This window comes from Saccoglossus kowalevskii, chromosome 9 (genome assembly GCF_978046115.1).
Source record: "Saccoglossus kowalevskii chromosome 9, keSacKowa6.1, whole genome shotgun sequence".
Taxonomy (NCBI): domain Eukaryota; kingdom Metazoa; phylum Hemichordata; class Enteropneusta; family Harrimaniidae; genus Saccoglossus; species Saccoglossus kowalevskii.
In genome coordinates this window covers 7057199-7071490 of record NC_140649.1, presented here as the reverse complement: position 1 = coordinate 7071490, position 14292 = coordinate 7057199, and the positions used below count along the sequence as shown (strand labels likewise).

The following is a 14292-nucleotide window of genomic DNA, read 5'->3' as shown; positions in this document are numbered from 1 at the left end:
ACAAGGACAAACACGACAACACACATTAATCAACCCGGTATTTCATTCATAGATAACCCCCAAATCATTGTTTGTATTCCTATTTTGATTTGGATACATGGATTGCAAGAAAATATCACAACAAATGAGCATATAGTATTGTCGTAAAATGCACGTCTAATTAATTTTCTTAATTGATTACTTATTAATGTGTGTATTGCGATGTTTTTTGTAGATTTGTCTTAATTTCACCATTTCCTCTTTTGATTTGAGTATAATTGAAACTCTGTACAGCGACAGCGCATTATAGGGTCAATATTATTTATAAAGTTTGTCATATTTAAGACTATTATAGCGTAAACTGTTCGAAAAACGCACAGAAAAATGAACAAAGATAATGTGATGTGCATGCTACTTCTAAATCCTTAGTTTCTGCTAAACGGTTTGGAACATCATCGAATATATGTACGTCAATGTAGGTCCAGTCTGGAAAAGTAAAATGTGTACCCGCCGGTTGGCCAGTCGTATTTTTTAAGGCGATTATATGGTCAGCACACACATCAGTCATACTTATTTACAAAAAAACTAATAATAATTTGGCCTTAAAATAAAACAGAACGTCAATCATTCCTCAGTGTAAAATGTCACCTCTTTCCCCTCGTCATTTGGCATTTCCCAAATTGGTATACATTTTTCACAATTTCGTTGACAATTTCTTTGTTATATTTTGGTTCTGTCTGATCATGAAAGAAAACAAACATTTTTCCAGTTTACACTAACTTTCCATTTCTATACTTCCTCAATACTGGAGCCAGTTCTATACTTTTCTTGGATATGCACAGTAGTTTAATGTGACAAGTAACGGGGAGTGACCTCAGAATTGAGTAGTCATCAAAACAAAACGGTCACCCATTTTGGATTGAATAGATTTAATATTTCTCAAGAATAAAAACTGGCTTGTGTATTGCTGTGATGTAGCAAGTATCAAAGCCACCTCGGTGGAATGCTGTTCGATTGTGCAATGATACAGAGATGCCTTCTATTAGTCAATCGAAAACCCTATGTGAATAAACTGACTGCATCTAATGATGCAGCAAACTAAATATTGAGCAGTTACAACAAAAGTTATCTGGGCATTATCCTATTTTGGCTTTAGCTGTGCGTTTTTTTTTCTCTTGAACTTTTTGGAGCTATCATAACGTCTGAATCATCTTATCTTTTTCAGCTGCTGTCGACAAAAACGCATAAAAGAGTTAGCTGCTGGCCTATTTGTGAAGAAAACCTGTTAATAATATTCATTGTTTACCATAGGGTCTACCAGATGAATTCAGACTGATTCTTTGTCTTGGCCACAAGGCAACTCTATTAATGATTGCACTACACTTCATTATTCGTGTGTGGATGATGCAGTTCAGGCAGTCGTCCAGTTTGGTCAGGGCTGCTCCTTGGTCAAAACAGACATTCATTATCCCTGTGGCACAAACTGATTTGCTGGGGTTTAATGTGGCAAGAACTTTTCTGATATGGTTAAGGGCCCAATATTGAGAAGGTAAGAGACATATAGTTCAGCTTGTCTGATCCACAAATCAGAATGGCCACAGAATTTCATATGAAAAATTCAAACAGTGAATTTGAACATAGCAGATTTAAACACATTGGCTTGTGTTTCTTGATCTGTTTGCACTGTGCGAATTGAAAAGCTATTTCTTTTATTTTTTTCAACTGCGTTTCCTTACTTATGGTGATGTGTGAAATAACCTGGCAAAAATTTACTTTGAAATAATTGGGCTACTTGTTGCCATCATTGCCATGGTTAGCATATTTATTTGATATGGGGTGCGGCATGACATCACAGTGGGAGAGGTAATGTCAGAAAAATTATTATTAGACACATTATTTTTTTTTACTCCATTAGTTTTGTTTTATTTCTTTATTAGGCGTATATTTGTTTCTGTTATTGATTCCTAAAGCTTTTTTTTCAGTACAAATTGTCGTTTCTCAATTTTTACATCGTCCACCGAATTTCTAATGGTTAAATCCATATTAAGCAAAAGAAAGTAAAACCCTGAACAAAAACAGTTGTTACTCGCACTATTGAGAAACAGAGCCGTAGCTACACCCTTCAATACACACCTTATCTGCATTGAGCTTGATCATGACAAACTGTTTTTCAACAGCATGAAGTATTGTTTTGTTATCCAAATGGTTTATCGTCCATATACATGCGTTTTCCTCTTATCGCTAAACTAACTTTGTCTGATAACTTTATCACACTGCCATAACATTATGCAATGCAGTAATAAAAATATAGTGATTAAGCACACCAGCATACCAAAGAAAACAGAAAAATGTCATCCCATCTCTGGGCAATCTATATATGACAGTATGCAATAACAGTATACAAATTGTCACAGGGTGCTAGTTGGGTTGAGCTAAGATTTCAAATTGTCCCAAACAAATGACACCCATAACACCCCCTGTGACCTGGGTTCTTTAATAATTCGAAACTTAAGGTAGCGAGAAGGTTTTGTGACGTTTTTAAATAAAACATTCTCTATCTGTTGTCTCGTTCAGAACAGTAATTTAGGTTATATATATCAAAAGACTAAGTATAGAGGTGCAAGTTCGCACAAACTGGGCAGACATTGTTTACATAATTATCACGTGACATCAAAAATGGCGAACCTTGTAAAAATGACTAAGTACGCGATTGTATAATTTATATGCGACATAAACAACAAGTACACGCTACACAAGTAATGTTTAAACAACGTACTTTATTCCACACACCTAAAGGATGGGCAGGAAATGCCTGACCCGTTACAAGGGGTAGTGGGGTACACGTTGTGTTGTTACACAAAAATATAACACTAGAAATATAATTCAGTAATAATATTGTAATATTTCCACACGGGAAAGGGGTGGTCAAGAAAGGCCAAACCCTCTATAAAGGGGTAGTGGATTACGTTATACTATTACGTGGAAATGCCTAAATCGATAATGTAAATAATTGTCTAACATAGAATCTTACATGCATGCATAAAACTAAGACAAACATACATAACAGACAACGGACGCAAATAGTATACTGGCGATCGGACACAGCCCTACCTACATACAGTTTCTTCAAAGTAGATGAAAACGGGTCTTTGCGTGATAACGGTGTATTTTCCAGCGAGTCTCTGCTAACGGTGGCGACGACGGTAATTACAGAACGCAGTCAGAAGCACGGTAGTCGCAGAATACACGCTGCACACTCAGTCGAGCACGATACCAATCAATTACAGAGTTTATCTGTCCAATATACGTAACTTGGAGAAGGAGAGTGGTCTGGGTGGATTCCCTTGGACCGCAGTACACAACCCTAGCCAGCAACATAAATTAGAAGGCACATCCAGTTCAGAACCAAAATCGGGAATGTCATTCACTGGCGAGTTTCCCCACTCGTTAACTGCAGTAGGCCGGAATTGGCCAATAGAATTATCTTTATGATGCACATTCCGTAGATCACAATACATTAATTTGTATGACAATACACAGTGTATTGTTCTAACGTTACTTGCAAACGTGTGATTAGTAGACACGTAAAAATTGGTATACTGCCAGCAACGGCGAAACGACGTCCTCCAGAATTGATCACAAACTCCCATGATGCAATATTATTCAATGGCTTACTGTGGTACCTACAAGATCGGACATCCACATTTGATCACATGAACGTTCAGATCGGGTTCTATCGAAGTCCGCTTCTCGAGTACTGACTAAAAGAAACATCTTGCCACTCTATATTTAACAATTATCTATCGCCAAAAACAACATTGCCTATCTATCGCCGTAAGACAAACACAAAACATCACCATCACGACATACAACATAAACATGATTTAATGTTTGACATTCGTGACACAAATCCAGCTAAGCATAATATTTACTATTCCATTGGTGTGTTTTTTAATTATATCCTTGCTATAGTTTGAAAATGGAATGTTGTAGTTGTTGCTGAAAAATCAATTGTATTTATTCTACATTCCTGCAGAAGCTTTTGTTTTTCAATGTGAAAGAATGTAGATTAAAATAAAATGTACTTCAGTGTCAAATTTTCTGCAAAGTCGGTTTTTAATTTTAAGATTTTTCATTCTGCCTAGTCCTAGTCTAATTTCTAAGTTGGGATTACTCAAACAAAACGTTGACATAATATACTTAGATTGAAATCTTCAATGTCTTTCAAGTTATTCTCCAAATGTTTAAACAATTGGTTTGTTGCCTTCTGTCCCATCATACCGACAGTTATTTACCTACTCATTCCATGTCTGGATATATTCATAATTTAGTTTTATTTTTATGTTTTTTGTGGATTGTGCTATACTATTTTATAGCTTGAGTCTATATTGCTAAAGTGATTCTGGACCAGTTTTCTTTAAATATTTGGAACCATCGATGCCGTTAGTGCGCATGTTATATAATCTGTACCGGTATTTAATTTGCATAATTGTTACTTATGTTTTATACCAAATTCTTCCCCAATACCTAGTGTGTTTGTTTCTTTACCTACACCAAGTACAGAACGATATAATTTATTACATACTTGTTCTATACTATTATCCTTTAGACGAGCTCACAAATCGTTGTCTGGATTTTGCTCGCAAATTCAGCTCACCGACTCAGGGCTCACCTTACTAGAGGTCTGAAGAGCGTTGTTTGGGTTTTACGTACCTATAACGCCGACGCATATACACTCCAGCACTTTGATATACTTTCCTTCACTATAGTGCATAAATGCCCGACACTTTAAGCCGAAAATAGGTGTTATGGATGGTACACGATAGAACAGTTGTATTTCTTGTATAATAAAATGCTACACAGAATAAAACACAACAAAGTTCGTATTTTCTGATATGTAAAGTACAGCGCCACCAGCTTGCTTTGTTCAAATTCGTTATGTTCAAATTTGCTGTATAAATTTTCTATGTTCATACAACTTTAAAGCCCCATATTTCAAATATAATTTCTATATATTCTAATTCAATTTATCATGTTTTAAATTGAACGTCTCATAATGTGAATTTGAATTATCATATTTTAATGCGTCATAGTTTTTATTAGACTCCATAACTGCGCCATCAACACAACTTCATCTAACTGAAGTGTTTTTTGGAGACTATACGTTTGACTATCTTAAACCAGAACAGAAATTTTCAAATTTCGGTAGTGAATAAACATCGTTTCACTCACGTAATTGTTTGTTTCACGTGTCATGTAAATTGTTGTTCATGGGGAGAAATCCAATCATTTTATCATGGATGTACTGTGAGAGTTAATTCGTTTATTTTGAAAACAGTATTTGGCAATTGTTATTTATTTTCGATAGAGATTTAGTTTCTGGTTCTTGAATACAGACAGTTCAGAGGTTGAGAGGTCAACTCATGATTAGGCGACAATTAACTGCGCACTTGTTTTGCGAATAAATATTTAAATCCATTGATGTTGGCATAGTTTAGGACAAAGCTTATTTAAGAATACGGCGATTAAAAGCGTGAGTAAATGCAGTTGAAGAATAAAGCGGGTTTTCTGAAAACAGATTTTCTGAGTGGATATTTGACGAATCTCCAAGACCCAAGCGAAGCCACACGTGTTGAAAAGTTACAGGGTTTAGACTCCTCGCAGCTTACAAACTGTAACTTGAAATGTTTTTTTTTTTTATAAAAGCAACCGTTCAAAATTGTATAGGGTTTAATGGTCTACTAAGCCAGAAGTTGAAGAATCGATTCGAATCGTATATTTACTTAACATAACGCCATCTTGTGTTTAATTTTATCGTTGTATATGTTTCGTATCTGACTTTTTAGAAGTAAGAGGCTCTCCAACTATATTGTTCATTCATAGACGAGTTTATGTTTCATGCCAATGTATTGTGATAAATGAAAATACGATTGTCGCCTGGTTGTGTCCGTGTGTGCCATTCCTCAGAAAGACTGGTGACATTCAAACATAACATGTTAACTGTGTACAATGACTTGCATATGCATTTGCATTACTTGTTAATTATAAATATTGCTAACTGAAGATAATTGTGGTCCTTCCAAAGTTGAACAGTGTGATTGCAATCAAAATTTGTATCATGGTCGTGCATATTAGTTTACAGGTGCAAGTCTTATTTTTCCCAGATTAAAAAAAAATTACCGACTTTGGTAAAACACAATTGCTGAGCACCTCCAGGCATACTGCATTAACTTAACATACAGATGGTGCATTGAATCCTTTGGTAGACACGTATATCTACATATAATTTGTCCTCTTAACATCGTGAAAAAAACAACAACACGGGACTTTTCAATTTCAGTTGACCATAAACCAACGATAAAACAGAAGCTGATTCTGCGATTTCACTTTCAAAAATTAAAATAAAGACTAATTGATTATAGTTCATTGCCCTATAGCCCAAAACACAAAATCGTTATAATCTACTGTGTCCATGGATTTTTACCAGATCTTCCCATCGATTTTCAAATTGTAAGCAATATTCCTTTGTCCGAATCCTATATGATATAACACTCATTTGCGGTGCCAGGTCGTGTATGCTAGGTTTTCAAAATCATTTTTACAACATTTTTGTAACTTTTAACAGGTATTATAACTAACTTTTTTAATCCCCCAACAGTCAGTAAATATTACAAATTAATGGGTAAAAAAAATACAGATCTTCTTCAAAGACTGGGAGCCTTTACTTTTCACGCAATGAAATTGCGAAAAGAGCTACAAGTATTGTCAATTGTTTAAAAATTGTAATTCTATTTTCAAATATAAATAATGTATGTAGATATTATGGGCCGATGGCCTTCTATTATAAATAAAGACCATATATATAAACACATATTTCAACTAAGTATTACTATTAAAAAATAACAGCTACAAGTTTCAAATTACCTCATATTATAAATGATATCTCATATTGTGATGCAGGTCAACATAAATAACTTGGACTCTATTATTTGTGATTCACACAATTTTATTGTACCAAGAAATTAAACAAGACTAGCATTCACATATGAAATAACGACAACCCGAGATGTGTTAAGGTGTTATGTTACGTTACATCTTTGTATACTAATGCGATGTTTCACAATGAAAGCATTCGTGAGAAATTGCAATTATTATCAGCTGCTTAACAAGTCTTTGTAGAATTATTTACTATGAACTATGGCCGTCAATACACCATAACATGTTCTGAAAATGAAACGAGTTGGGATTAGTATGTTGGCATCTTAACATCAATATTCATAACATATTAGTATAGACTTCATTGTAGTGATGATTAAAACTTATAATCACATGGTTGATCACTTGCTTACCTAGTAAATGAATATGTACACTTCGTTCGCATATACTCCACCTTTCCCATCTTTGTTACATATCGTAGATGTTCCGTACATATGATACGTATCAATGGCAGTGGCACTCGATGCACATGAACCACCGTCCTGGATAGCAAACACGTTGTAACCAAGACTAATAGCTACCTGTGAACACTTCTCGATTGTGTCTTCGCGTGATGCATAGGCTCCGTCCAAACGGCTGTCAGTCCCTTCAAGAGTTGGTATTGCTCTAACTGCTGCATCGCCATAGCAGCCAATACTAGTATAAACTGGAAAATGTAAATGAAATTAATTTGATTATATTCAGTATTAATATGCCCACCCGATTGGTTAAAGCTATTTTTAGCACTAACACTAATACTAAATGTCTGCAACTAAACACATTGCTTTGCATAACTAATTTATTACGAAATTTACAAAAATGAGCGCTTCCATACATAGTGTTAGATAAAATTATCTGAATAAAACACGGAATCCCCTTCTATTAGATGTTAACAATTGTTACCTTATTTAGTGAATTTTTTGAAAAAGCATTTTGGATACATGGAAATATACGGTTAGCAATGAATAGTCGTTTGCTGCGTATTTTATATGCAAATATTTTACGTTGAAATTATGCTCGGTAACTTGGTCACGGATATAAATCTCTTTTGGAAAAATTTTAATTGGCAGGAGATATAAGTTTTTTATTTATATCTCAGTACTGAATAATTATGCATATGCATAATAACTGTTTCTAGACGCGGTGGTGATTCTAAACACTAATGAAACATGTACTACCATCTACAACAAACTCAACAACAAACACACATATTTATGAACCACACATTGCACCCACACCACACTTCATTTCATCTCCGCCAATCAATATGTTACAGACGTATTACAGTGGGCATCTACAGAAATGAATCGCAAACACTGAAAAAACACTACGTCGACAGAACTCATTGTTGCATCAACAAGATCAATCATCTTAATCGCAATGCGTACTTAATGCAGGCACTTGACACAAACGACAATTTCAAACAATATCGGTATTTCCTCCGTTACCGAACACATCCGCTATATTTAAAAAAGAAATATTGGCACATTCCACAAGGACGTTAAACTACAATATAAGGTTCTGATAAATCACTACTCGCCAACTACTGCTAACCACGAAATCTACAGAAACTTCTCGTAAGCACCAACAAGCCCAAACATACAAAGAAAAACGACACAATTGACAAAATCCAACAATCGGTTGGATTATCACTACAGGACACTGAACGTATGTTAATTTATACAAATACAAAATATGTATTGTACGCCTTGTCATTTGCTCATGACTTCTTCAATGCAAAACACTCGACATTGACATGACCTTTCTAATACAGGTGTCTTTTCCAGAAACCTCCATCGGTAATCCAATAGTTTTTATAGGCTCTTCCTACTGTGGTTGATGTCGTGGGTTACAACTATTTCAAATTCTTGGCCAATTTTCTCTAATTGAGAAATAAATCTCCTCATCATATGGGCTTCAGAAGTTATTACGATAACAATCGGCCATTTACGACATATTTATCTACTTTTTCAAAATTTTGACGATGGCTCTCGATAATATGACAACGTAGGTCCCATTTGAGAACTTTACAATCACTTTTTACAACTTTGTGCACAGTTTGTTTATCATTTTACGTTTTGACAAAGGTATAAACTGCTAATATAAGAATCTGTTCTAACACATTTACTAATGTTTTTCTATATTTTCAACTGCGGAGTCGATATAATGACATAGGTCAAATATTTTAGCAAACCCATAGACTTTTTCAAATGCATTTGGTATCATTTTAGGATTTTTGGAACATCTTACGGCCGACTCATATGAGACTCTCGTAATATACGCATATTATGCACTTTTTTACTTTGTAACTTCGCAGTTAGATATGAGAACATCTTTTAATAGCTTACATTCATTATGTGCCGACCACAATAACTACTTGTATTTTGAAAATACGTGCAAATTTTAAAGCATTCTAAAAACCTAAAATATTAAAATAATCAACATGACTTTCTACTACAAATGTGCGACATCACAATAATAAAAATACAAAAAATGATTTAATGTCCTTTCCAGGTTTATGACGAAAGCAAAAAAAAAGGATTTCACCAGCAGGGTTTCACAGTGTCCCATGCAAATACTAGCCACGCCTGATCGATCTTAACTTTTGTGGTAGGTCGATCACCTGTCCGCTCAGCTATTGGGATCATTTGAATTTTATTCGAATTGGCGGCAATTTAATGTTTCAAAATGTTCGTGTCTGTGATAGAACCAGCTGGTTTTGTCAAGGGGTCTCCCATGCAAGCATAACTAATTTTACCCGAATTGGTGGCTATTTCATGTTTGTTTTATAATTGATATCTTTTGCACAAGTAACTTCTTGAATTGGCCTTTGACATCTACATGCTTCGTGGTACAGAAAGGTAATTTAACGACACTTTATAAAGTATTTAGTCACATTTTCAAATTTACAACTGCAAGGTTTTATATGTCAACAACTTAGATCGAATATACAAATACATCTATTAGTTTTGCAATCGCTTTGCACAACTTTGCATGGTGTGTTAACCACTTAAAGCCACTATATGCCGAGAGCATCAACAACTTGTTATCTGATCATTAGAATGAATTTGAAAACATTTTCAATATACTGTGTAAAAACATCAAACAGAACAAAGTCAACTCTGAAAAGGTGAGATCAACAGGAACTCTCGCATATTGAGAGCATTCAAATCACGCATTCTTTATTGATTTTTGTTGTGCATACCTGTTTTACAAAACGGCTGTGTCATACCTCTAGGTACATAATTTTGACAACAATCAATCATACATCCAGAAACATTTTGTGATCTTTTAAAAAAACAAGAATTTTGTTTTTCTCAAAAAATTTACCCAACCACAGAGCTGGTAACTTGAGATTTTCACCAGTCCAACATGCCAGGCGTATGGGCGGGCAGTAATTACAAACAAGTTGGTAGTGTAGTGTAAGATGTTAGCATCGAGAATCAACACTGCCAATTAAAATGATTATATTATGCGTTTTTTATATGATGTGTCACAGTGTAAGGCCTGCTTATTGATGTTGAGAGGAACCCAACAGAGTTCACACTGCACTTGGGGTTCTTTCAATACTAGAATGGGACAGACAAGACAATAGTACTGGACATGAAATACACACACGCGCATGGGCGCACACACACACGCGCTTGTACCAAGTAAACAACTCAGCACCCCATCCAAATTACATTGCCCACAATGCACTAGTGTAATCCCAGGGATTGAAGAGCCGGGGTTTAAAATAGTGAGAAGAAAGTTGTTGTCTCTACTAGGAGTCTACAACTGTCCTCTATCAAAAGTTAGCATCACACTTAAAGCAATGAGTACAAGGCAAAGAGTAGTGTAAGTTATCATGCATGCCTGATACTGTGTTTTCTTTTGTATTTTATTGAACATAATCAACAACACCACCATAATTACAAATAAATATTCATTTTTTCCATAAATGACTGTATTCTCCAATGTCAAAACTGTCTTCAAAATCTTCCTCAATAACTGTTTTCTTCTTTGGTTGAAATTGTGTAAGCCTTGCTTTCTTTTCTTCATCAGTCAATGCATTTAGATCAATGGGCAACTGAAAGTCAATGCAAACATGAAACACTTGGCTTAATAATGCAAATCCTGGGTTCCAAGTTCACTTGCAGCTCAGTATCATTTTGATTTTTCATGTATGGCAGGCATACAGTCGCTAGTTTAATACTTGATGTGGGACTTTTTGAGTAGGAGTATAGTTTTCTTGTCAGTGATGCATGTATTTATCTTGGTAAGGAATATACATCTCACATGAAACTGAATTTTTTTTGTAATAATCATATTTACAGAGTTACACAGCAAATACAATTAGTTAAATTAGAGCAAAATGAAGAACCTTATTAAATTTGGCTATTAGAAACACACCAGAAAGCACCAGAGTGAACAGTTATAGAATGTTAATAAATACTGTCTGGTCTGCTTAGCATTTTGACAGTCAAACCTGTCTATAAAGGACAGTCAGTGGACTGAGCCAAAGTGTCCTTTATAGACAGGTGGCCTTCATATGGAGGTAGCCTAATTTATTCATTCAATCATGAATATTGAAAAAGGCGGGGATTTTAAGGGAGATCATAAGCTACACAAAAAAGCAAACCTACACATTGTACAATAAATAGGTGTTTTTTAATGATAGTCACTCATTTTCATCTGGATAATTAGTTTTACTTTTTTATTACAAATTATATCATGTAAATTCATTGGAACCAAGTGATTCTGCCCATGGATTCATTCATTTATTTATTTAATGCATAACGACAATGTAACAATTGTCAACGATTAGACGCAAAAAAAACTTTTCACTTCTTCGCAGTAGTATTGTTAGTGTATTGTATTGTACTGCACTGCACAAGTATATTGTGATTCGTTATGTGTTTGTAACATTATTCAGCTTATTTAGCATTCGGTTAATTTTATTTCAGTTTAGTTTAGTTTATTTTATACGAACATAGAACAACTCACTGTAGTTTGTTTTAGTGTTGAATAAATATTATTATTATTATTATATGGAAATTGTGTTTATATCAAGTTCAAATACCTTTCTTTATTTACAGAAACGCTATCAATGTGTGGTGGAAATAAAATCCTTTCACTACATAGCAAAAAGCGTTCTTCATTACCATTTCAAGTTATTATATCTCACTTAGTTATTACTACAAGCAGGAAAAAGATATATAATAAGTTTATTATGAGAATATCGCAAGTTATGCACTTGGGCATCAACCTCAGTTACATGACGATTAATATATGCCCCTTGTACTAGATGCCTCTGTGCATACTTTGCGGTATTCTTGTAATAACCTCATATTCACGTTATTACCTTCAATATTTTCCTTGGTTCGTGATATTTGATATTTATCGTTGATCCATCAGGATTTACTAGCAGGCATGGGTAAAGACGTGGATAGATTGTACGGTTCAGTTTCGTTACAGTGGCTCTATTGGAGCCATTTCTGACTTGCAACCCATTCACTGTCAGGTCTTGCAGCGATCTACATCTTAAACACAAACTGCTCAACAATTTTGAACTTCTGTTAAAAATATAAGAAAACATGTGTACAAGTGACTTTTTGTGCAAAATTGTGAACCAATGTGTGAATGAGCAGTCGACGACAGAATGTAAATAACGCCAACTACGACAACGCATGGGTAACTGAGACTTCCTCTCCATGACTATAATATTTATCTATCTTAATGCCTGCTGTCAATTTAGTAATGTTATATTAGTTAGTATTATAGAGATCTCGTATTATTTAGTAATTTAGTGATTGTATTTGTTATTTAGTATATTGTGTTTTTTTGTTTTGTTTTTTATATATATTTTTCTCCTTGTACTTTGTGACCATTTTCTTTCCCTCCGGGGATTGTGTAAAAGTCAATAAGTAAATAAATTGCCAACCCCTATACTAAAAGTTAAAGATTTCAATTATCTTGGCTTAACTATGAGTCCAAATGGTAAATTTAAAGATGCAATGAAAAACCTAAAAAGAAAAGGAATAAAAGCCTTATTCTCATTAAAGACCAAAATTGGATCTGGTAATCTGGACATGTCCATACTACTGTCACTATTTGATAAACTTATCAGACCAGTTATTGTGTATGGGAGTGACATTTGGGGAGAAGAAAGCTCTACAAAATCAATTGTAGAGGATGTTCAGCTTACATACTATCGGTACATTCTTGGTATCTCAAAAAATACACCAATCATGGCAATATATAGTGAATTGGGAAAATTACCTCTTGACTCTTTTATTAAGAAACAAATGATAAAATATGCCAATCGTATTGCAAATTCCACAAATACTCTACTTCAAGAAGCATACTATGTCAATAAAATTATTAAAAGTAAATGGTTTAAAAAACTTGATCTGATATTAAATAATATTAACCATTCTTATCTTTTAAATGAAACAAATATTATCTCATTATCAAAATTAAAAACAATTGATGAGAAATTAAAAGAAGAGTTTACAACTGAGTGGAAAAATGAAATAAATAATGACAATAGGAAAAAATCAAATTCTAAAAATAAACTAAGAACCTACAAACTTTTTAAAACCAAAATAGAACAAGAAAACTACTTAACAATTATGAAAAACAGTGAACTTCGCAAATCCTTAACAAAATTTAGACTTGGCAACCACTGTCTGAAAATTGAAACAGGCCGGCATACAGGATTGGATTTTAAAGACAGAGTCTGCAATATGTGCGACAATGACCATGTTGAAGATGAACAACATTTTGTCACAAATTGTCCTCATTACAATGAAATAAGATCAAAACTTTACATTGTAGCTAATAAACGTATACCAAATTTTGACAAATTTAGTAATGAAAATAAATTCATATCATTACTAAGTGACGAGAAAATGTCAATTCCTTTAGCGCAATATTTAAAAAACTGTTTTAATACAAGACAGCAGCACCTACATAAACTAAGCCAGTAATACATTCCTTGTATTCAACTTATTATCTTTTTTTTTTTTTTTATGCCTTTTTGTTCCCTTACTCTTTATGTGGTTATTTTTCTTTTACTAATATCTGATTTGTAACCCTTTTCATCCCCTCCGGGGGATGTTGTGTGTTAATAAATAAATAAATAAATAAACTATGTGAGCAGTTTAAAAATAATCGCCTTGGTGAATGTACACCCTATGAGAAGAAAATATTTTATTTACGTTTCTAAACTCTACATTTAATCGTATTCTCGGGGATCTACTCTCTACACAACAAAAACACGTTACATATTGACTCACCTCCCCAAACTTAACCCCTGAGCGGCCATCTTAAAAATATTGAACTGCCTCTTTCAAC

General features: G+C 34.0%; 1 protein-coding gene and 1 long non-coding RNA gene across 2 annotated transcripts; both read right to left on the bottom strand.

The window, feature by feature from the left end:
- Positions 1 to 6964: 6964 nt before the first annotated feature.
- On the bottom strand, positions 6965 to 7570 carry LOC146738081 (uncharacterized). Its single transcript, XR_014930322.1, has 2 exons — positions 7329 to 7570; positions 6965 to 7203 (listed from the first exon to the last, which is right to left on the bottom strand). It is a non-coding gene; the product is annotated as an uncharacterized LOC146738081 (long non-coding RNA).
- A 3217-nt stretch (positions 7571 to 10787) lies between these two features.
- LOC102805145 (large ribosomal subunit protein mL55-like) lies at positions 10788 to 14283 on the bottom strand. Its single transcript, XM_006813355.3, has 3 exons — positions 14235 to 14283; positions 12299 to 12509; positions 10788 to 11023 (listed from the first exon to the last, which is right to left on the bottom strand). The coding sequence occupies exons 1-3, from the start codon at positions 14261 to 14263 to the stop codon at positions 10880 to 10882; spliced, it is 384 nt and encodes a 127-aa protein (XP_006813418.3). The 5' UTR covers positions 14264 to 14283; the 3' UTR covers positions 10788 to 10879.
- Positions 14284 to 14292: the final 9 nt, after the last annotated feature.

What these genes read in the sequence shown, in the direction of transcription:
- LOC102805145 (XM_006813355.3), bottom strand. Translation starts at nt 14,263, where the DNA reads ATGGCCGCTCAGGGGTTAAGTTTGGGGAG. An exon ending in CAGGGGTTAAGTTTGGGGAG is followed by an intron (nt 12,510 to 14,234) that starts GTGAGTCAATAT and finishes TATTTTTAACAG; the next exon opens with AAGTTCAAAATTGTTGAGCA. An exon ending in AACCAAGGAAAATATTGAAG is followed by an intron (nt 11,024 to 12,298) that starts GTAATAACGTGA and finishes ATTGACTTTCAG; the next exon opens with TTGCCCATTGATCTAAATGC.